Source organism: Onychostruthus taczanowskii, unplaced genomic scaffold, assembly GCF_017590055.1.
Source record: "Onychostruthus taczanowskii isolate IOZ18803 unplaced genomic scaffold, ASM1759005v1 scaffold27, whole genome shotgun sequence".
Lineage (NCBI taxonomy): Eukaryota > Metazoa > Chordata > Aves > Passeriformes > Passeridae > Onychostruthus > Onychostruthus taczanowskii.
Window position 1 is genome coordinate 8,610,418 of NW_024500017.1, and position 24,832 is coordinate 8,635,249.

At 36.0% G+C, this 24,832-nt stretch overlaps 1 protein-coding gene across 4 annotated transcripts in view; it reads left to right on the forward strand.

Annotated features, from left to right (window-relative positions):
• Positions 1-24,832, forward strand: part of EFR3A (EFR3 homolog A) — a 76,590-nt gene that overhangs the window by 17,091 nt on the left and 34,667 nt on the right. For 3 of the 4 annotated variants that reach the window (XM_041407596.1, XM_041407599.1, XM_041407597.1), the window contains 6 exons: positions 5,797-5,873; positions 7,683-7,810; positions 9,174-9,324; positions 18,246-18,367; positions 20,041-20,190; positions 24,611-24,748. In XM_041407596.1, coding sequence (XP_041263530.1) covers positions 5,797-5,873; positions 7,683-7,810; positions 9,174-9,324; positions 18,246-18,367; positions 20,041-20,190; positions 24,611-24,748 — 766 coding nt within the window. The remainder of the gene's footprint in view (positions 1-5,796; positions 5,874-7,682; positions 7,811-9,173; positions 9,325-18,245; positions 18,368-20,040; positions 20,191-24,610; positions 24,749-24,832) is intronic. The other variant, XM_041407598.1, reaches the window with a different exon arrangement.

Sequence of the window (24,832 nt, forward strand, 5' to 3'; positions counted from 1 at the left end):
AGCAGCAAGTAGAGTTAAGAATTGTTTTCTCTTCTTCTCTTAGCTTCTCACTACCTTCCCCAGGAAAAATCCTGGGACCGAGAATTGTGTCTCTGTTCAGAGAATGTGAATACCACAGGGGTGTTTTGGTGGAGAGAGGCTGGAAGCCAGGCGCGTAGAAGTCAGCTGGCTTTGGGGAGGGGAGGAGAGGCTCATCTGGGGGATGAGGCTTCATCCTGTCTAAATGATGAGCCAGCCCACTGTGCCCTCTGGGAGTGCATTCCAGGGACATTGCAATGGCTGATCAGTGCGTCCTTACAGCAGTTGCTCTTTTTATAGAAGATTGAAGAATATTTTTAATTAACTCCCTTATATGGCTGGAATAATTTCCTTGTTATAAAATGTCTGATCTCTTTTTCATAGTGGAATGAGAATACCCTTGAAAGTCATTTTAGTTCTGAATTAAATGCATCAACTGATATTAACAGTTCAGAAATAACCCAGTATAGTAAGTGGTTATGGTTAAAGTGTTATTTTATGCACTTTCATCAGGATATTTGAAAGAAATTTATTTGTATTTCTCATCTCTGATACAGAAAAATAAGTAAACTGAAAGTTTCATGTATTACAGTCAAATTTTTGCAAAGTTATATTTAAGTACATTGAACAGCCAAACATAATTTTAATATTACTGTGTTGCTTGATATTAGCAAAACATGCATTTTTCTGTAGATTGAAACTTCTGTGTTAATTGCACCATTTTTTTGATAGAATATTATTTTTTTAAAAAGCTTGGGCAAGTACAAATAAAGGTAGGGATGGCTACATCCAGGCTTGGGACATAATAAAAATATTCAGGGAGTGAACATGAAATCTTGCTTCAGGTTATTAATGCTCTGTAGACAGTTGACAACAGTATTAGATAACATGACAAAACTATGGAAGAAATTCCAGTATTAGATAAAACAGATGATTTCCTAGGTTTTGATAGAAGAAAATGTGGCAGTTTTAAACTCAATTGGCAGAACTTAGTCTTTTATGTTTAAACCCACCTTGAAACTTTTGTTTTCCTGTAATTTTGTATGAGTAAGATGTAGCACAAATAATCAGACACCCTATTTCGAAATACAGCTTTATAGTAATGCGATTTTTCTAATTTACAACATAGGGTTTCGTGTAGTAAACTATGTGGGGACACTTTCTATGCAGCTCAGTGTTTTCTCTGAGTATATTAGCACTAATCTTTTAACTGTTGAATTGGTATGGATTTTATGTAGTGGAAATTATTAGCTGTGATTTTATTTAAAACAGTACTTATTATTTCCAGGGTTTATAAAAAATGTCTTTATGCATATCCCATATTTGTGTATCCCAAGTGGATGTAAAGTAGGAAGTGAAACAATAAAATACTGAGAATTAATGGGAAGCTGGAAAGTAACTTCAGAATTGCTTAACTGAAAATTGGTTTTTTACCCGATGGTTTTTTTACCCGATGGATCATAATCATGTTAATGATTTAAATTCTGTAATCCTTGCTTCCTAAACTAGGAAATATTATTAGAGAGAATGATACCGTCATTATTTTTAGATTGTTTCTTTAATCTTAGATGTAAACCTTTCTGTTTAAAAAAGTCTTTTTGGTCAGTAGTCTGCCTTAAATACATTACTCTGTGTCCGTTCTCCAGGAAGACCAAGCAAGTAGGTTTTGCTAAAATATTTATCACTCTACAGTGATATGTGGCAGCTGTCTGAGGACAGTTTTACCTGAAACTATACGGATTTTTTACTTCTAGTCAGAGAAATAATGAACTGTGTGTTCCAGGCTACTTGAAGTAATGAAAGTGTCTGTGCAGTTTCATTGGAGGAATGTGTGTGACTCACACATTGACAATATATCTTTTATTCTTTTCTCTTGTCCTGTGCCTGGCCTTGTTAACAGAATTTGATACTGAGGTTTTTCACGTGTTTGGTGGCTTTATGCAGATGTCACTGAGCTGATCAGATAAGCTTACAGTGTTGCAGAGCCCTCGCGGGAAGTAACCGCAGCTATGCCAGTGTGAGAGAGCAAATTTCTGGGAAAGGAGACAGTTCCCCGAGAGTGAACTCATATCCAGGATGAGGCAGTATGTGCAAGTTCCAACTGTTGAGCAAGAAAAAGCCTATGATTATAATTCTGCTTTTGAGCCGAGGCCATGTATGTGTTTGGGTAGGTGAAATTACCATTTTCTGATGGTGGGGGCTACGTCTTACTGTTCTTGTGTAGAACAAATATATGCAAAAAGAAGTACCTGTGCAGCTGGTAAATGTGCACAGTTATAACACGAAAAATGAGATTATCGGACTTCTTTAGCAGAAGAGAATGTGCATGTTTGAACTTGATAAAAATCTCACTATTGGAGAAACAAACAATATTTTTTAAACCTTATACATTAATTATCATGTGCAGAATTCTCTGTAGATATTGCTTTAACCTTTATATTTACTTGCATAAAATGATGTAAAGATGTGTGCAAGGGGGAGGCCATTAAAATGTAAATTTTGTCTGACACTAAAAAGGAATTGTCATAGGATTTTTCCTCTATAAATCCGCATAAAATGGAACAGGGTTTTTTTTTTTTTTTTAAACCTGTGTTCTATAGACCTACAAAACAGTCTATTTATGTGAAATGAATGTGTTTCCCCAAATAAATTTTTACCTGTGTTAAATTGGTATCTGAGAAGTAGCGAATCCATTTTGAGTTGCTCAGCTTCTATCGATCTTTGACAAGATTCATCTTTTTGGTCTATGTAGTAAAATATTCCTATATTCCTATTTTATGGGTTACTTTTAATGTAGTTTGGGGGTTTTGTTTTGTTGTCTTTTTGTTGTTGTTGTTGGGTTTTTTTAAATATTCGTACATTCTTTAAAGCTATTCCTACGATTTTTTTAACCTTTCATGCTTATATCAAAATGTTATAACTGAGCAATGATTAGTAGTTTTCCCACAAAATCTGTGTCGTGACTGTTAACTATTCTGGTTTTTGCTTCAGTTTGTCATTTATCTCTGTGTTGTTTGGAGTGCCTGTCAGTTTTATTTCTGACAGTGCTCAGCTTGGAAGCTGAAAACTTTGACAGATTAAATCTCACTTTCTGAGTCTTGAATGTTCTGTTTAATGTGGGAAGCTCTTTTGATGGTGTTTAGCATCATAGTTTTTTAAGTTCATACATTGATGATACAGAATTTTGGACAAGTTTATGGATGTTTTTTCCCCATGTAAACAGTTCCATAATTAAATACATAGCAATGTAAAGATACTGCCAAAATTCAAGATGAGGAGGAAATTTCAAATCTTATGCATACTTATTGTTAGGCCTTTTTTTGGTGTCAAAATTCACTCTGTTCCATAAATTTAGAGAGCAGTATATCAATAGAGCAATATTATGTTTCCATTAAGTGAAACCATCTGGTAAGGCTGTCAGAATGAGTTGATACTGTTACTTGATCTTTTTTATCCATCTCAAAGAAGTAACTGGATCCAGATTTTATGTTGGATTTTATGTAATTAGCACAGGTTTGAAACACCATTTTAAGATTTAAATTGCAGTTCTTTGCAAAGATTTTCTTCTTCTTTCACTTAAAGAGAGAGAAAGTAATTCCAAAAAGTATTTTTAATTGCCTGTCTTGCAAAATTTTAGATTCTTTTTCTGCTCTTGTTATGTATTAGGTAGTTGTATGCTACAGTTATTGTCAGAATATTTTGTTATATTTAGTACTAATCAAACATACTGTTTACCATGGACCAAAATTAATGGTCAACCTTAAGGTAGAAAACTTAAGTACAAAGAGTGCTGAGCCAAAGTGTGCTGCAGGTTTGCATATCTGCCTCAAGAAATAGCAATAATACATGGGTTTTGGTGGATTTTGATGGTCTTTCTTGAATTTCTGAATACGGAATGGTATACACAACAATAATACAGTACTCCTTTCTTATTATGATTTTACTTCTAAGATGTTACATGTCATTGCTCTTAATAGAATGTTTTTATAGAACTAAATTATTTCTATTTTAAGTCAAGTAGGATTTTAACCTCTTTTCATACCTACATTTTCCAGCATATTAAAGAACTTCGATTTTATCTACTTCATACCTACAGCTTTTATGAAAATGTAGATTTTTACATTTGTTAGACCTCCATGAGTAAAACATCAGCAGGAGTGGTATGAGGAACTTGACAGTAGTAACAAAGTAGTATTTAACAAAAAAACTCTCAATATCTGGTTGTTTGTGCTTGAGTGCTTTTTTGTTTTCATAATTATGTATTGAAGTCATAAGTCAGTGTTGATGTTACTGGTGGTATAGGACTCGAAGTCCATTGGGGAGAACTTCAAGTTAATGCACAGTTTTAAAATCATAGATCTATATTCAGTAATTGTTTTTGATTAAATAAGTGGCAAGAATTAAGTTGTCAAAGTATGAGCAGAGTGCATTTTTTGTCCAAGAGACAATAGTATCAGAAATCAGTTGTAATTGAGGGAGAATGTCTACTCCTGTAGAGTCTTGTAATTAAAACAAAGTACAGCAGGTGAAATCTTTGTTATGAATCTCCCATATGTTCTGATAAGTGTGGTTAAAAACTTCTAAGATTACTTCGATATCGTAAGTAAAGACGTACAAGTCTTGATGCTTTTGCAGAGAAATTGTAATCGTCAAAATTTTCTGCCAAGATACCCTTTATTGTTTGCATTTTTTTACTGTTTTTAGCAGTGTTAAAAGATTTTTTTCTGTATGTAAATGGATATTTTTAATAAGATGTTTGTAAGGTATTTAGCTGCTCTGAATCCTTCAGGTGTTTTGACTGGAAAGACAGGAGCTGCATGTCTGCTTGATACCTTATTATTGAGTGTCTAATTGTTTACTCCTTGGCTTTTGTGCATTAGAGCTGCTTTGGTGTTGATCTGAGGTTTGACCAATAAGTTAGTCTAATAAGATGCCCACTTCTCACTTGCCCACTAAATGCCCACTAAAACATTTAAAACCTTATTTGTCCAAAAAAAATTAAAAACAAGGGTGTAAGTCTACTCTGATAGATGGACAGATACGTAGAAACTTTTTTTTTCTTCCTGCTGAGTTTTAACCTAACTCCAAAGTTCTAGTAATTTTTAGTGCTAGAAAAAGGACCAAATAATGCTTTGCTGGTTTGCTACCTTTTTAAAGCAGGCAGTATGACTTAAATTAATAAAATTGAAGTTACATGCATTGTTCTGATTATATGGATTAGTAGTAGAGTAGAAATGAAATTTAAAAAAACCTCATTTCTCAGCTTCAAGTGACTGTCATTTCACTGATGCCCAGTAAAAGGAAGGATAAGGGATAAGGAAGCCAGAGCATGTTTTCTATATTGGTTTGTATTGGTTTATATGGGTGCCTTTAAAACAGATTTCATTTTTGTTTTCTTTTTTTTTAGAATAATGCACATAATGCACATTTGAGTGTTTTGAAACAGTCATTCAAAATGAAGATAAACTTGCAAATGAAGTAGCTTTGGTTTTAATATGACTCAGTTTTAAAATGCCTTGACTTTTCTGCATGTTTTTAAGTGTGGATGGCAGGTGCATTTCTGGTACCCGAGATCTTTGCACATTTTTGTATTGCAGTGTGACAGTCGTTTTGCTTATTCGACTTACTTGTACTTACTTTCAGTTCCCTTGGTTTTGCTTTCTTGCTGATAGCAAGCTGAATTCAGTGTTATCTTCTTCCTCCATGCTTGTCAGCTTGTCCCTTCAAATGAGTCCCTAGGACTGCATCCTAAATCCCGTTGGGTAAATCTCTCTGCAGGAGTTTGCTGCTGCTGTGCTGCGCTGCGACCTCGCTACAAGCGTCTGGTAGACAACATATTTCCTGAAGATCCAAAAGTGAGTCATGACTTTAACATTTTAAGGGATTGGTGTTTGAAAATATGTGATTACACCTTGTGCTTTAGCAATTTTTTAAAATTTTATTTTTTCTTTTATTTTTTAACATTTCACCATAAATTCTGCTTTAGCGCTTAATAGCTTTAAGAGAGGTTAGTAGAACAATTTAGCTGGAGAGGGATCCATGGAGATCATCTGGTCTAATTCCATTTCCAAAGCAAGAATGCACACTGAAGAATAAAATTAGTATGTTTTGCTCAGAGAAACAGAGACTTCATTAAACAAGGTATTCTGCTGCAGCGGTAGCACTTCATCACTTTTTAGAACCACAAACATTTGCTTTCTTGTGGTTGCAGGTGCGAACATTTTCTGGTATTCTACAGGATTTTAATTTCTTAACTCTTGACTTACTGACTGTGAACATTTTTGTAGTTCTGCTGGACTGTTGTAACCCGAAAAGGTTTTTCTGTTGTTTTTTAAAAATTTTTCCAGATACTCATCTACAATTTTATTTTTTCATTTCACTGTAACAGTCTTGGAGCTATATTAAAGCCTAACTCTTACTCTCTGTGAAAATAAATAACTTCTATTTACCATGGAGGAATGTGTATGTGTACACATAATCATTTGACAGTTCAGAGTGATCAAGAGCTTATGTTTCTGCTGCTCTATTTTTTAAGTGTGTTACCAAATTTTTATATTTTTTGTTATAGTAGAAGTGAGCAGCACAGTCAGTATTTGCATAATATTTGGCTTATATGTTTACAAAGTATGTTGGCTTTTTTTAAAATGATGTTACTGAGTGCCAGATATTATGTAAGTGCATAATACTGGCTTTAAAGGAAATGTTTTCTGTGTATATAGTATATTGAATGCATGGAACCCTATGGTTTTATGGTTTTATTTGTTCTAATCTAGTTTTTGATACAAGTGTAGAAATGCTACAGCTGTAGTGTTTTAGTTTAAATCTGACTCAGTAGCTCTGAGCTGACACTTCTTAGTCTCTGCTTTGGTTAGTATTCATTGGGTCAGTGGAGGACACAAGCCAGTTCATGATGTTTCCCTTGAGTTGCACACCTTCTCTATGGTATCAGAAGATTTGCTTGATAAAGTTCATTATCAGTAATGAATGTCTTAAAAGCTTTTAAGTAATTTATTTGAAAATAAATGCTTTTATACACTTCCATGGGAAAAAAAAGACAAAAAGCCTTATCCTGTTTACCTGATAATTATGATTATAACCTCATCTGAGCAGATTCATGTTATAGTTCATGTTGGAACTAATATCTTAATCTTTTATCTGACAATTCGCCCTCAGATGCCTGGGGGCTGGCCTTGTTAAAGATCTGACACTGAAGAAATAAAACATTTAAACTACAATATTAAATATTTAAACTACAATCTTGTTTGTAAATTTTATCAAAATTGTGCATTGAATATACTTGGTGGGGGGATGGGAAGAGAAAAAAATTACATTTTGCTATTAGGAAAGAAGTGTTTCTTAGAACTGGTATCATAGAACATATCTCATTACATACCTTCTCTTAGAATACCCATTCCCTCAAAGAAATGGTGGAGCAAGCTAGTTGCTTCATTTCCTTTAAAAATATTTTATTTGTTTAATGTTGCTGATTTTTGAGCTAAGGTTATACCAGTTTTGCTCAATAGCTTGGGGTTTTTTTCAATAGCTTATTTCCATCTGTAGGGCTCTGGTCTTTAAATGTTAACTAGAAAAAAAGGAAGAACACTTGGAACATTTTTTATTTCCTATGAACTCTTTAATTTTATATTTTGTATTTCTGTTTCTAGGATGGTCTTGTTAAAGCTGACATGGAGAAACTGACTTTCTATGCAGTTTCTGCACCAGAGAAGCTGGATCGAATTGGGGCTTACCTGGCAGAGAGACTGACCAGGGATGTGGCCAGGCATCGCTATGGGTAAGGAGAGAAGTCATTAAAAATAGATGCTAACGACTCATGGAATTTCATCATGTTTGTTCTGATCAAGTCTGGAAAGCAAGACAGACCCAGTCCCTTTGTGGTCAATTATCCTTGTCTGACTGCCAGTTGCCCATCCAGCTGCTCTCACTCCTCCTGCTCAGCCAGATGGAGAACAAAATAAAATGGAAAGCTCATGGGTTGAGATGAGGACAGGGAGATCTCTTTGTCCTGATGGTGGAACTGAGTGACTTAGCCTGGGGAGGATTTATTTAATTATTGCCAATTAATGACAGAGTAGCATAATGAGAAATTAAAGCAGATCTTAAAAACATCTTTCCTCTAGCCATCTTTCTTCCTGGGCTCAAATTCACTCACAAGTCCATTACCTCCACCCCACCAAGCAGTGCAGGTTAGGGCTGGGGACTGTGGTCAGCTTGTACCATCTTATGTCTCCTGCTCCTTCTTCCCCACACTCTTATCCTGCTCTGGCCTTGGGTCTGTCCTTGTAGGCAGTCCTTCAAGAACTGCTCTGGCATGGCTTCTTTCTCAGGGTACAGTCCTTCAGGAACAGGCTGCTCCAGCATGGGTCCTCCATGGGATCACAGGTCCTGCCAGAAAAGCTCCTGCATGGGCTGCTCTCCACGGGGCCTGCCAGAAGCCTGTTCCAGCTGGGCCTTTCTGTGGGCACCAGTTTCCTTCAAGGCACATCCACCTGCTCCAGGAGGGAGTCCTCCATGCTCTGCACTGTGCATATCTGCTTGCCTGTGGGCACTTCCAGTGTCCTTGAGGGGCTCTGGTTTGGGAAATGGGGGTTGATCTTGGAGCTGGCTGTGTCTGTCATGGGGGCAACTCCTGGCTTCTGACAGAAACCACCCCTGAAACCCCTTGCTGACATAACCTGGCTATGTAAGCCCAATACACCCTTGAATGGCAGTCAGGATATAGGAAAACAGCATTATCTTTCTTTTCAGACCTTTTGGCTAAATAAAATATTTAAGTGAGAAATATGAAGTCTAAGAAGGGCCAGGAATTGTTAAAGAAAAGCAGCATCCATCACAGACCAGCATTTTTTGGCCTTCGTGACATCCAAAGCTGTTTTTATAACTTTATGGAAAGGGTAAATGGCCAACACTCAATTCTATACTTCCCTCCCTCCTACACCACCCCATCTCCTCCCAAAAAAATAGAAAAATAAAGAAAATATGGAAGTAGAAAATAGCCCCAAGTGTCATTTTTATGCCGTGGGAAATATGAACCTTCCGTTCTTTCTTTTCTATTTTTTGTGGTAAGATCCTAAGTAAAACTAATTGAGTTAATGATAAATGCAATACATCTTTATCTGTCTCTAATTAATTTTCAGTTATGTTTTAATTGCCATGGAGGCACTGGACCAACTTCTAATGGCTTGCCATTCTCAAAGCATAAAACCATTTGTGGAAAGTTTCCTTCATATGGTGGCCAAACTTCTGGAATCAGGCGAACCAAAGCTGCAAGTCCTTGGGACTAATTCTGTGAGTAAGCTCAGATGCTAAATCAAATCAGAGTAAATCTTTCCTTGGGAAAGGAGTTTGATAAGTCTTCAAGGGTCTGCCAGTTGACATCAATTGAAGATGTTGTCTGTAGCAGGGTGTATCCTTTGGGCCTAAACACAGAGCAGATACCAGCTGGAGGCAGATAAACTGTTTCCCTTCAGTATCCCAAATTCTTTTGATGTGTGGGCTCGTTCCCTCCAAAAATAACTTCTGGAAGGAACAGGAAAGCTGTGCTGTGAGTTCATGTTTAGAGTCTTTAAGCAGTCCTCCTGGAGCCAGTGTATAGGTAAGACAGTGTTTTGTTTTCTGGCAGTGAAGCTACATGGAAAGATCCTTGTTAGCTGAAAAGTAGCTTTGAGTGTTGCAATCTCACTGTTTTATCAGCTTAAATATTTCAGGATTCAGATCCAGGCTTGAAGGGCATAACTAAAAGTGTCAAAATGAAGATTTAGAGATCTGGTTTTCCAGTTAGAGTGATGGGTGCAATCAACAGTATAGCTCTGTCATACTTACCTTCTGACTGCTATATTTTCCAGCTGGTAAAATTGGAATCTCATAAATTCCAGGATTGTAATGTGGACTGTTTTCACTTAGATTTATTGCTTTTATATGAGTATAGAGTACTTGCTTTTCATGTAAATTATTGCCATTGCTAACAGTGGGGGATTTCTTTGTGGAATCAGTAAAGCTGTTGAGCTTTTGGGTTTGGCTCCCAGTTGATGAAATTAAATGGAATTGCAGCTCAGGAAGACAGGAGGGTGTAGTAAACTGATATTATCCCAGAGCAGGATTTCTTGTTATGGTGAAATAAAGAGAGTTTTCCTGTAATGTAGGGTAGAAGTGTCTCTTGTTCCTTCACCAGCAGGGCAGCTTTACTGAGGATTATGAGATGTATAGTTCATTATACATATAAAATTTTACTTATTTATTTAAATATCATGGAGCCAGGCTACCCTGCTTCTTTTGATTTGTTTGTATAATAATGCCTGGGCAAGTCCTTTTAGGGAAGTTACTTTGGAACTTGTTTCCTAGGCTGCCAAATGGCAAAGTGTGCATCACTTCCAATTGTTTAAAATCATTGGTTAGTGCCAGCCTCCACTCTGATGTACAAGGCATGTGTCATTTCAAAATGCATGTTACTGAGCAGAACTCCACTTAGGGTAATCTGTTTGATAGTCCTGTTGGTTCCTAAGTCTTTTGTGAGTAAAGGAGATTAATGGACTTCCTGAATTAGGAGATAATTTGTGTCTGTCTTCTATAAAACTCACCAAAAAAAGGTTTCTCTAAATGAGAGGAGAAACTCTGTGAGGAGAGAGAATTTTTATGGCTCTTCAACAGCATTCCAAAACCTTATTTTAGCCTAACTCTGCTAATTTCCCTAGGTGCTTTCTAGAGTTAATGAAGACAAAGGATACAAGTCTATTTGTATTGACTTAGAAGGAACAAGGGTAACAGCTTGTCTGTTACCAAGGGCACTGCCTTACTGTGTTCTTAAATTAATTTTGTTAGATTAACAAAGAAAGTTTACTGCCATATTCAGCCTTTTTTCTCTCCGCCAGAAGGAAATAAACAAACAAGCAAAAACCAAAAAGCAAGAGGAGATGATCTGGTGACTGAATAATGCTTCATGTGCTTTAGCTGATGAACCGCTTTGGAGTGCAAACTGGTATTGTCTAGAAGAGAAGAATGGGTTGTATATGAAGTAAATGCCTTTAAACTGGTGAAAAGTCAGGCAACCTTTGAAAATTTTACATAGTATTTTTAGGAAATTCAGTTTAAGGCCCCTACAAATTTATACTATGCTTACATTTAAAATATATGGAGTATGACTGTGGCCCTAAGTAGATTTTGATTATTTTCTACTCAAAGCTTCATTGATATAGAAAGGCAGTGATGTCTTTGAAGTAAAATTCAAACCTCTTTACTTAAGCTCTAAGGTTTTTTCAGCCTCACAGATTTTGCTTCGGCTGCAGGGACTCTTGTGATTGGTTAAAAGGGTTTCAAATGAAGCAAATCTCTGTACAGAACATCTTTGAGTAGTTTAAAGGCTTGGAAAGATTTGAAGCTCCCACTGCCTTCTGATTGTGTTTTGGTGACTTCCAGGTATTTGGTTTTGGATGTGGAACTTACTCTACTTGGTGCCCTATATTTTAGGGCAAAAAATGAAACTTGTACTTAGCTGTTTGTCATCTTAAAATAATTTTGGAATTTAAATTTAATTTAATTTATAGCAAAAAGTCCATTTGTTTTTGAAGCAAACCTGAAGATGACTATTTTAAATAAATAACTGGGTTTTATTTATGCATTTTTAAGCCTGATCTTCAGGTTACATATAATTAATTTGTTGCATTTATATATTGCATTTATAAATTATGTTAGCTTTATTCCTACAGCAGCTGTTTTTTAATTTTTTTAATAATACAATTGTAAATCAATCTATAGAAGGCAGATATTTAAAAATGGTAAAATTCAATGGTGGATATAATGAATAAGTGTTGGGATTTTTTTTATATAGACCAAATTTCAAATTGCTAATGTCTGTGAGGTTCAAAATATTTTTTTCTAGCATGGAAGATGTTTTTATAGACCATGTGCTTGCATAGCATATGCTGGTCAGGAAACTGAAAAAATGTGGTGGGAAAAAGTGGTATCTCCTTGGCTTATGTGTTAAGGATCTGAAGGCTGATTGCAGTATGCTTTTCCTTAGAAATTTATGACAATGCTGTATTTCTCTGTCTTATTTTCTTGCAGAGTTTCAGTAACTGAGTATCATGTAAAATATCTCCGATGCTCAAATACAAAGAATTAAATTCATTGCTTAGGTCTATAGTGTTTATTACTAGGATACATCTTTCACCTTGTGGTCAAAATTTTTTGGAATAAGAGATCCAATTTATATCTATTAATCTATATCCAGTTTATGTCTATTTCTAAAGTTTTTTAAAAAGGTTCAGAAAATTTCTTTAGTGGGCAGCTCGTCAAGAACAATTAGATACATAATTTAGTAAAATTTTCATCTTAATCCGTATTTACAAGACTCAGTTAAATACAAAACCTTATAAGCTGATTTGGAATGCTGATGGGGTGAATTCTTTGTATTTTGTCAGTAAGATATTGGGGTTTCATGTGAAAAATAGCAGATAATATGTGGAACCCAGTATCACCACATTTTAATTATGTACCACAAATGCTTCTTTAGTTGATAGGGTGCTTCCTTTTATAAAGGCAGTTTCTTTGTAGGAGCAGTGAAGTAATGATCCCATCAGTGACAGTGTTGAGCTTCCTGTGTATGAGAAGGTGGCTGTTATTGATGGTTGTCATAATTTGTAATTTAAAAGAAGATAAACAGACTCCCAAGTGGAAAAGTGATCAACCAGTGCCTGAGACAAGAATTTCGTATTTGTTAGCGTTGGCTTTTAAAAGCAGTTGGTTTGGGCAGAATTAAGTGCATATGTATGTAAAAATAGTATAAAATGTCAACACTTTGAAATTATGCTATGTCAGAATTCATATTCCCAGCAGGGTACTTACTTGTTTGCCTTGTCTGCAGCTTGCTAATCTGGAAGTAGGCAATGAAAACTTACCCTTATTGCAAGATGCTTCTTTCATTCCATGTACCAATACAGAATTATGTGCTGGTAGTGATTTAATACAGAATGGAACAATTCCTTTTCTAGGATGCCTCCTCTGTCTTTTTAATAGGATTTAAATCTCAGGGAGACAGATTAACACAGAACACTCTTTTCTCATTTTGTGGGTTATTAAATTATGTTAGAAACTGTGTGTTTTCATCTGCTAGAATTTAAGTCCTTTAGGGTCACTCAAAGTTAAGTATTGCTTCCCCCACTGGTATTTGTGCTCTCTGGTTTTGCAGTTCCATGGCCACACTACTGTGACCCTGTAAGCCAACATTCCATTGCTGATTTTGTTACACAACTGTACATGTTGTGCTCAGGAGAATTTTTATCCAAGGGGCACAAACTAAAATAGAATGTGAAATTATCCATCCTATTCCAATAAAACTGAAAGTGTCAGGTGACCAGGTATTAATAAATTAACTAAATCGCCAGTTTTCATTGCTGAGAACCTTGTGATAATTTTCATACTGTCTTTGTAAAATTAATCTATCCAGTGTTTGAAGCTTTTCTCTTTAGGAAGATTGAAGTGCTTGTCCTTCTGGCATTTGTTTGTTGTAGTGCATACAGAGCAGTCACACTTCTCGTTATGCTGTGCTGTGTGGTTTGTAAGAGTCTTACATTTATAGGAGATCATGACTTCCCATGTGACACTTTCATAATAATGAAATACAGTACCTTGGCCTGTGAAAAATGGTAACTGCCAATATCAGCACTGTCTTTCTGTGTTTGAAACAAGAGAAAATTGCAGGCTGCAGAAGACAGGTTGGGGAGCTCAGATATGAAAAAAATAATTCTCGGGTCAAGCCTAGTATTCTTATAGGGAGACACTTTAAGTAACATAACTCAAATATGATGCATGATGATTATTGCTGAATAAAACTGACCTTCTTTAAAGACATCCAGGGACCATTAAAAGTTATGATTTTTCTCCTAATGTACTTGCTACATAATAGTGATAAAACAGCATAAATGCATAGAAGAAATTTTGTCCTTGAGAACTTCTAGGATTTACTTACAGGGTTTACATGATCTCTCTTTCCGGGTAATATGATCCAAATTTCTCTACTCAGTATGGAACAAACATCTTCTGAATAAATAATACATTTTTTCTTTACTTTGTGACAGACTTATATGTTTTTACACTGATTGAATTTTATTGGTTTCAAAATAAATGGAAGTAAATTACTACCAATGTAAGTTCCTTTCTGTACCTTCTGTATTATAAAATATAGAAGATGCTTATACTGGTAAAACTTCCATAAGTTTACCATGGGATGCTTGAAAGCATTCACTGTGACCGAATGTTTACACCTACAAAAGCTTTGCAAATAATTCCTAGGCAAGTGCTTGGACTTTCATAAGTGTTTTATCTCTTTTCAGGTTGAATAATTGTTATATTTGAAGTTTGTTTGAAAATACGTGCCTACGAGTAAAATATTCTTTAACAGCAATAACACCACCACCACTGCAAAGTACAGACTGGTGTCTACTGTAAAAACCTTAAAATTTCTATGATGGAATGGAATTTTACATTTTACTGGATGACAGTGCACAGCTCAAAACTGCTACCACAGACAGCTTTCCTGTGGCCTAAATGCTCAGTCATCTGAATGCTAATCCTGGATTGTGCTTCAGAAATGCTGTATGTTCAGTGGGTGAAATTGTTTTGTTATGCACATGAGGACATAAAAAACCTTTGCCCTTTCTGGATCTCTTACTGTGCATGCTGTTTTGAAAGGTGTGACTTCCATGTATTTGTGTCCCTGCTGCAAAACTGCCCCCCTGATACAGGAGAGGTACTCAGAACAAGGGAGTCCCTGACACTTGCTTGGCCTAAATTCATCATTTGTTCTTACAAAGCAGTTTCTTGGTACAATAAATCTTTCTGTTAACAAAACAGTTATTAGAGTGTATTAAGAGAGATTAATACCTGTTAGGAAATCCTGTCAATCAAATAATCAGTACTTCAGATAATAATAATATTAAAGGCTGATACTAAATGCAACATGAATTACTATTCTCATTCTCACAGCCACTCCCCACAATGCTCTGTCTTCTTCAGACTTTGTTTCCATTATTTTCCATGCTTTTATGGAGGTTTTCTGGGTGAATCATTTGCAGACTTGAGCACTTGAATGTCTGGAAAATATTAAGATAATATTGTTTGGAGATTTAATAAATCCTTGGCCTTTGTACCTTATTGAGATGTAAGAACTAATGAAATTCTTGTCTGAAAAAAAAAAAATCTATGTCTGTTTTGCTAGTAACAATTCCATGAAACAAACTAGGGAGCCACAGTACATATGAAGCATTGGCCAGGATCTCTTGAGAAAGAAATTATAATTTTTATAACTCACTGTATTGGGGAAAACACGGGTGCTGTTTGTAGATCATCTTTCAGTCTGTGGCAGTGGACCATACAGAATTAGATTTTACCTTCTGTCACTTTTTTACCACCTGAAATACAGTCTATTCCTAACAGAAGGACTTGTAAAACGTACTTGTACTATACAATTTTGTTCCATTTTCAGTAACAGCTGAGAATGTACTATGAATGTATGAACTACATAATTTTCAGCTGTTCCTGTAGCATTTAGAGGGTGAACTGGTAGTGCAGCTGAAAGGGATAACTGTTCTAGCTAAAACAAAAAAAAAGACTAAACAAAAGAGGAGAAAAAAATGGTTGGTGGTTTGTTTTTTCTTTTTCTGAAATACACAGCTTTGAAAACCTCAAACCCTCCACAAATGAAAAAAAGACTAAACAAAAGAGTAGAAAAAAAATGGTTGGTGGTTTGTTTTTTTTTTTTTTTTTCTGAAATACACAGCTTTGAAAACCTCAAACCCTCCACAAATCAGTGTGCTGTAGGTTATGCTAAAATGCTTTGGGCTTGTCTGGATATCTGTGGGTAACATGCTGATGAAAGCAGGTTTTACATCATGAAAAATACAAAGGAAATGCCTCAGCCTGTGCTTAGGAATTGATAAAAATGGTGTGAGTAAAAGCAGAAGGATCTTAATGGAACATCACTCTGCTTCAGGGCAGAACCAGTGCGGTGTTCGACCTTTCCTGACAGTGTTTTGTTTTGCTTTTTATTTCCCTCTGTAGTCTGTTCTTAGAACTGTCTGTGATGGAGAATCCAAAATGTCTTTAGGCAGTCTGCTCACTTTAGAAAGGAGGGGTTTTAATGGCTAACTTAGGCTTTGCTTCAATATAAGCCTTTTATTGATTTGCTTATTACCACTGGACAAAGAAAACTATTTATTCAGGTTTTTTAGCTGTCTTCTGCACCTTTTAAGACTGATACTTTTTAGGCAGCTGTAGTTTAGGTAATTTGGTGTATATTGTTCTTTTACAGATGTTTATCTAAAGCTTTGTCCATCTCTTGAATAATTTGAGAACTCTATCAGTTAATCACCATTTCAGTCTGTGATGTTTCAGCTGGATGCACCACTTCATTTAAGGGCTTACTTGGCCCAATTAGGTAGCAAAAGTTTCTTCATAGGTGCCATGAGTAACGCAGATGTATCTTAGTATTGTTCTGTTTTCCACGCCATCATATTGGCATTGACTAAGTTCCTTTTCTTCATTCAGCTGTTTCTGGCTAAAATGCTGTTTTGCAATAACCATTCCCAAATTGATTCCTAGGTTTTTCAGGCCCTATTTCCAGTTGTTCAAAAACCAGGCATCAGGTGTGCCTGCAGCTCTGGCCAGCTTAGTGTTCTTTGCAAATTCGATGAGCCCAGTCTGCTCATCTAAGTCTCTAGTGAAGCTCAAATCATATTTTTGTACTGTCATGATTTACAAGTGTTTCCTTATTTTTTTCCAAATTGTTGTACATCTCTCTTATGGGGAGTGTTCTTTTGACAGTGTTTTTCTAGCTTTCCTTTGAGAATTTTGTGTATTTCTTGTCAACAGCATCACTGAAGTTTTGACAGATGCTGCTTCATCTGGATTCACAAAAGTTATTTACTTGTCATAGGAATAAGATGGATTGAAGTGATTTGTTCTTGACAAATCCATGTTGACTGTTACTTACCCTTTTGAGACTTTGTAGATGTTGGCAAATTGGCATTTTTTCCAGTGTTTTTCTGTGAATGGACTAGAGTTGACTGGATTATAATTCCCTGACTCCTCCTTTTTTCTCTTCTGTCTAGACAGAATTGACAGAATGCCTCCAAGTTTATTTCCCTTGAATTTTGGTACATCAGAATGCTGCTAGGTAACCTGGTAGTGACAGATTTGTGTTTGATTGCTTGGGCTGCTCTCTACAGCTACCTGAGAGAGGGTGTAGCAGGGTGGGTGTCAGGCTCTCCTCCCAAGCTGAAAGAGATAGGACAAGAGGAAATGGCCTCAAGTTGTATCAAGGGAGGTTTAGACTGGATATTAAGGAAAATTTCTTCTCTGAAGGAGTTACCACCATTGGAGCAGGCTGCCTGGGGAAGTGGCTGAGTCACCATCCCTGGAGTTCTGTAAAACAAGTTTTAGTGGTGGACTTGACAGTGTTAGGGAAATGGTTGGACCTGATGATCCTAAGGGTCTTTATAAACCAACCTAAGTGATTTTGCCAGTTGATGACTCACTGTTCAAGTGTTAGATGTTTCCATAGTGCATAGTATGTTGCATTTCATACAGTTTCATGCTTCCATAGCTATCTAAATGAAGTTCTTGTGACAAGACTTTAAAAAGAAAACCCTCCTATTCAGATTTTTCTTCTCTGAAGTTCTAAAGTGTTGTCAAAAGTGGGTTCTTAATGCAGTTACTTCATGTTACTTGTTAAATTAAGCTTAAATTAAGCTTATTACTCATTATTCTATTTTAGAAAATTGGTATTAACAGCTTTTTTAAATGTATTTCATTTTTCCAGTTTGTCAAATTTGCCAACATTGAAGAAGACACACCTTCATATCACAGACGCTACGACTTCTTTGTGTCGCGGTTCAGTCCCAACCTAAATGATTCTGCCAGTTGATGACTCACTGTTCAAGTGTTAGATGTTTCCATAGTGCATAGTATGTTGCATTTCATACAGTTTCATGCTTCCATAGCTATCTAAATGAAGTTCTTGTGACAAGACTTTAAAAAGAAAACCCTCCTATTCAGATTTTTCTTCTCTGAAGTTCTAAAGTGTTGTCAAAAGTGGGTTCTTAATGCAGTTACTTCATGTTACTTGTTAAATTAAGCTTAAATTAAGCTTATTACTCATTATTCTATTTTAGAAAATTGGTATTAACAGCTTTTTTAAATGTATTTCATTTTTCCAGTTTGTCAAATTTGCCAACATTGAAGAAGACACACCTTCATATCACAGACGCTACGACTTCTTTGTGTCGCGGTTCAGTGCCATGTGTCATTCCCGCGACCCCGATCCAGAAATACAAAATGAGTAAGTGTCATTCAGCAGGAATTACTGAAAACTGTTGACACATGAATACTGTCTGTAATACAGCTTTTATTAAGGTGTTTATTGGGCTAGTTGAAGAAGAAAGTGACAGTCTGACTTTTTGAGTAGCATCAAATATTGCAAATCTTAGGTAACTAGAACTCCTAGGATATTTAGGTGTTATTTTACCTTAGTACTGCATGTTGGATTGTGTGGATTTTCTCCAGAAAGGCACCACTTATTACTGTAAATGCACAAGTTCATAACTTACTTGAGATATTAACAAGGCTACTTACATGAAAAGCAAAAGCATATATTAAGCTGCTGTTTGAGAATTACTCATTAAAACTGTGTTTTCTTAGATCTGAAGTAGCTCATGTGTGTGAAACTCAAGAGCCTCCATGAATGGGAATTCTATTTTTCCCATTCTTATATAAGTGCCACAGTTTGTTTTCCTGCAGCTCCTCCCTGAAGGATGTGTCCTTCCCAGCAGCAATTTTCTCCTTGTTTGTACATCCCTCTTCTCTCCTGCTTTGTGTGTAATCCTATTCAAACTATCTCAAAAGATCTAGAATGAAATTGTGTTCCTCTTGAATGCACAAAACTTCATTCAGAAATAGCTAAGATACAAGCAGCTACAGATTTAGGTATTTACAAAATGAAATCCAAACAAAAACAATTACAGAACTTGGTTACCTCTGTAGTTCATCTTAGAAATGTTTTAATTCAGTGAATTTGACTGAGCAAGGCCTTGTTTTGTCCATACCTGAATCAAGATTTAAAAAATGAGGGTTGGATTTTAAGACAAATAATTAAAAATTTTAGTGAGTCTTATACTGATTTCATTTGATAGCTGTACTAGCTTCTGCTTGTTTTCAGGAAGTAAATTCTCTTCCTACCATTTATTATAATGGATAATTTGCTATTATCACTTCAAGAAATAGTATTTTGCTATTCATGTCATTGCACAGATTCTCCTGCAAGCTATTTTTGTTTAATAAAATGATGACAATAACTAGCAGATAGACCAAGTCTTTTTTTGAACTTACATAATTTTTGTTTATTTCTATTATTTCATTGTTGTTGATTAGTTCTCAGTTGATTTCATTCAAATGGTTTAGAATTAAAGTGGTGGTTCCTTTTGTCCATCAGGTTTAAGTAGACAGAATTATCCTTTGCTTTCCATCTTGTGAATTTTTCAGAAATCTTTGAAGATCTTTTCTGACTAATCCTTAGCCTTAATTACAACTTTTAATGGGACAATCACATGGCTGTGCTCTTGAGCTGTGTTGTGGTAGCTTCCCATTTTTCTTCAGCTCTGGAATAGGCTGAGATTGTGTGAAGTTTCAGCTGATGGATGATTGCTTGGGTAGAGTTGGTGGGTTTTATCCAGGGAAATTTTGTCAGAGGTGATGCACAAAGTTTGAGTCTTCATTGAGCAGTGTCAGCTTTATCCTTACGGGCCATCTTCTGTTCAGTTGTTTGTTTTGTCAGCTTCCTTACTGGCTTTAAAGGTGTTCAAAGAAAGCATGGACAATCTTAATGGTTGGCCAGTTTTCCCAGCTGCTGCTTGTGAAAACCTACTGGAATTCCACAGTACTTAATTACTGCTGCCAGAGCCCTGCTGGGAGGTGCTGTGTTGCTCAGCTTCAGTAACTCCTCTTTTCCTTCCTCAGGATCCGAATTGCTGGAATCAGGGGCATTCAGGGAGTGGTCCGAAAAGCAGTTAATGATGAGCTTCGAGCAACTATATGGGAACCTCAGCACATGGACAAGATAGTGCCATCACTGCTGTTCAACATGCAGAAAATAGAAGATATTGACAGGTACGTGTATTCCTTGTCACTGGCGTGGTTTTTTTAAGCAATCTCTAGGCTAAATTTTTATGATGGATATCCCTTTTCTTTTCAGTGGAAGCAACAACTCACCTTTACTTGCTGAGGCTCCTTGAAATTGTTACTATAGGTTTGTGTAATGGTTCTTAATGTTTCTTGTCTTAAAATCTTTTCAACCACATTTATTCACTTATTCAAGATTCTGTTGGGTTAAAAGTTATTCTAGAAATTATATATCCATATTTTGACTCCACTAAAACCCTGTGTTTTAGTGGATCAGGTGCAGAGATGAGTAAGCAAAGGCTTTTAGGTGACTCAAATGATTTTGCAACTTAGATTTGGTAGAAATTGAGGTTTTAATTCCTTTAGCCATTAGTAAGAACTGCTTGTCGTGGCTGAAACAGTACTTAGAGTACTGAATTAAAGTTCTATTTATATGTAGATCACCTTCTCTTTTTGCTTTCAGTGACTCCTAGGCATATTACTTGCCACATTTGCAAAAACACATTCAAAAAGATGTCTGTGACAATTAAGGTTGAGGTGATGCCAGTCACCTTACAATTGAAAAGTCATTCTTTTTTGGTCCCTGTTTAAACACTGTGTAGGTGTAAAAACCATTTATTGGTAGCACTGGGAAATTTCCATGAAATGAACTTCAGCAGTGCAAGCAAATGAAATATTAATTCCATGTTCAATTCTGGCTGCTTCAAAACTTGCCTGCTAAGAGGCTCAGCAGCCTTCCTATAACAACGAGCTTTTTGTGCTTTCCCTCAGCTTTCTAGATCTCTCAGTTCCTCTTTTTTAGTTTGAGTTGTGGCATTTATTTTTCAATTCCTCAGCTTTGTTTTTGTTGTTTTATTTCTGACTACCAGTACCTGTCTCATCTCTAAAACAAATTTTCAGACCAAATAGCTAAAATCTATAGTTGTCTGTCTGTCCATGCCTTATCTATTTACTGCATATAACTGAGGGCTCACACAATATTTACAGAAATATCCACTTGAATTTTACATCTGAAGAGTGAACTGAGTAAGAGAGAAAGGTTGCTGAAGCTGCTGTTTGAGCAAGGAGAGCCTGGTTTGCCTTTGTTTACTCTTACAGGGCTTCTAGCTGCAGGTGGGCCCTTTCCTTTGGTACTCTTTACAGTGCCCTTGGGCATACACTTTCCTTTTCATAGCAGAAATAAATTAACTACTGATGGAAAAATGGACTGAAGTAGGATTTGGATTAGCCGCTTAAAGTGGATCAGTTTATATGTATTGCTGGAATGATTTTTATCATCTGTGGAGCAAGGCAATAGTAGTGGTAGAAAAACAAATCTGTCAAAAAGCAATTTATATTTCTGAACTTTTGTGCTTGAAACTTGTCCTATTGAACATGAGAAAAAAAAAGACTAATGATTTTCCAATTGGTAAGTAAGGGCCTTTTATGATGTGCATATGACAGAAAAGCTGAAAACAGTGTTCGTAAATTGTTACCTGCTGGTCTTAAATGATGTTATAGACAATTTCTCATTTTATTTTATTTGTGGAGCACAGAGACATCTTGAAGAGTAGGAGTAAGAAGCATATTGTTCTGGCAGATGGAGTCAAAGCATTATATGAGAAAGAGCAGAAATTCCAGAAAATATCCCCAACTTAAATTCATAGAAGAAAAAAACATTTTTGGTTAAAGCTGAAGTAGGTGTAGGTACTTACCTTGGGAGTCAGCTTGTGGAACTTCACAGTTTAATTCAAGATTCTTTTGAATACATACAAGATGAGACACTTCTTGGAGTTAAGAATTTTCTATTTAAGTAACATTTTTAAAATATAATTTTATTTGTGGATGTAATTATTTGTTCACATATCTGAGTGCACATTCTAGTTACGTGCCTATCAGACATTGTTATGTGTATATCTATTTCTGTGCATCTCCAAAATAGGGAAGGGATGTATGAAATGAGTAATTCCCTTACTTTGTGACATATTCTTCATGACTGTGGAGCTAAACCTGCCAGCCTTATTTTAGGCAGAGGGATACTAGCACTTAATGTAAACTTGACTTCAAATCCTTCTGATAAATCTGTAATGTTCACACAAATTCTGTTTTAGAGGAAAGTTAGATTTATTTTTTTCTTAGGGTGTGTGAATCATAGTCAACATTCCTGTGCCTACTCTGCTCAAAAGTGGTGGTTAAGTCTTACTTACAGTCCTGTCATATCTTTGGCCAATCCTGGGTTTTTGGCATTTAAGAAGTCTCATGCTTAAGTTGCTTGGTTACTGTGAGGTAGTTTAAGTCTCTGATTAGGTGTTTGCTATGGTAACTGCTGTACTTCAACACATCCTCCTTCCAGTTCCTTGTTGCCACTTCTGATAGAGATTACTCACAAAAAAGCCAGTAGAGCAGCTAAAGGGAGTTATCCTTGCCCATTTCATTGTAAAGCACATTTTCAGCCCTCTTGTGGTAGTACAAGAGGTTTAGGTGCAGAGGAATATTACTGGTTTTTTTCTTAAGTGTTCCAATTGGATTTCTCAGAGGTTTTCTGATATTTCTGTAAAAACTAAGTCAGTGAAACAAAATGTATGAGATACTCATTTGAATCTAAAAACTTAAGAGACTGTACAAAGCTTTCCTATAAAACTAGAGAGTATTCAATATTCATTGTCTATTATCTGCAATGCCAAGGAATGCTTACTGAGAAATGCCTTGAGGTACCTGCTGTTAAAGTTCAAATTAAATGTTACTCCCACAGATAACACAGGATAATTTTAGACATTTTGATGCAGTCAAAGAGTAACATTTTATACTAGCAAGATTCATCTAAAAAAAGACTCCCAAGCAGTGTTGAGAAGTCACCTTCTGTAGGTTTGCATATACAAGCACTTAAAACATAACTTATTTTACTTCATTTTAACTGGAATTCTTTCAGACAGGCTAAGCTCTGAGTGCTGTGGTTTCTGCTTTTGTCTTCCCTCCCCACACACCCACCTTTGCAATGCTATTGTATTTTAGGGAATCTGTGTCAAAACAGCAATTGAAATGACAGCACTATCTCTTGTACTTTGTCTGTGCTGAGAAGGGTGCCCATCTCCCTAGATCACAGTCTAGGCAGTACAGGGGAAGGAAAAAAGGGAGGAGGGTGCCACAGCAGCTGATAAAGCTTGAGTTTTGTGGTACTCGTGGTGGATTATATACAAATTGTCATACCTTTTAAAATTCTAATCATGCTGCTCTTCTATTTCTCCTTATCTAACAGGGTTCCTGAGGCTCTTCTGTTATTAAAATCTGTCAGGCTAGCATTGTTGTGGTAACTCCTGAAACACTGATGTTTCCAGAGGCAACAGGATTTTCATATGGCAAATTTTAGATTTCAGTAGTATTGAAACACTAGAAAATCTTTTGCCATCAAAAGATGTCGTACAGCTATGATGTTAACATGTTAATTTGACTACTGATATTTCAATTTGCCATAATTGAAATAATGCTTTCTATAATGCTGTAAAGCTTTTATGGTGCTTAAGTAAACTGAATGCTCTTGGTTGACACTTTCAAATGTATTTAACACACAAGCTTGCACTGCAGAACTGAAAATATGTTTAAGGGTTTAGTGTACTGGTTTCTGCAGTCTGAAATTAAAGATGCATAATGTTAATATAAATGAATGAATCCTCACTTAAGTTCCTATAATGTATTTTGTGAGAGTTAAAAAAAGGTTGCCACTTGTAGGTCCAGTTACTCTTGGTAACTAATGGAGGTACCTCAGGGAGGAGCTGTTTGCTTCCTTTCTGAAACCTGTGTTCACCACGGTGCCCACAGGGAGGGGCTCAGCAGTGCCCTGTCCGTAGTAATGAAGGAAGACACTCAGGTAGAGGGTGACCAACTTCTACACTGTCTATTTAGAGGTAACTGTGGGGGTGATAATGTTCTAATCAGTTCACTCGGACATTTTTGTTCAACTCACAAGCCATCTGTTTGTGCAGAAGTATTGGAGTTTCATTTAATGCACACCCACACAGTATGGACTCAGTAGTGGGCAGGTGAATGAGATCATTAATCTGAGCAATATTACTAAGATTCTGTCTAAATTTTTTTAGTGGTTTCACAGGCTTTGTTGATTGTTAGCAATACATAGTGTTTTATCAAAATGTGGTAGGTAACAAGTTAACTGAATATTAGCAGCTTTTGTGTTTGCCATAGAAATATTTACTAATACAGTGGTCTGTACTGAGTGAACAGATGATGATCTAAGGTCCTGCTATAAGAGAATAAAATACATTATTCAGAATTCTGGTTTGATGCATATTTGAAATGCAGTTCTTGCCTAGTTCAAGATTGTGACTTGTGAATGTTTTAATACCAAGGGTGGATACAGTAAAGAAAAGGTGAGTATTAGTCAGTAATATAATCAATGCATTTTGTCTTATTTCAGCAGAATAGGCCCCCCATCCTCTCCTACAGTAGGAGTGAAAGAAGAAAATCCTTCTGTGCTGGCTGAGAATTGTTTCAGGGAGCTACTGGGACGAGCAACCTATGGAAATATGAATAATGCTGTCAGACCAGTTTTTGCGTAAGTTGAAAATTTGTGGAAGGTCTTAAGAGGTTTTCTTTATTTCATCCTCAATTCTGTTGCATTAAATTTTTTTCTACTTTT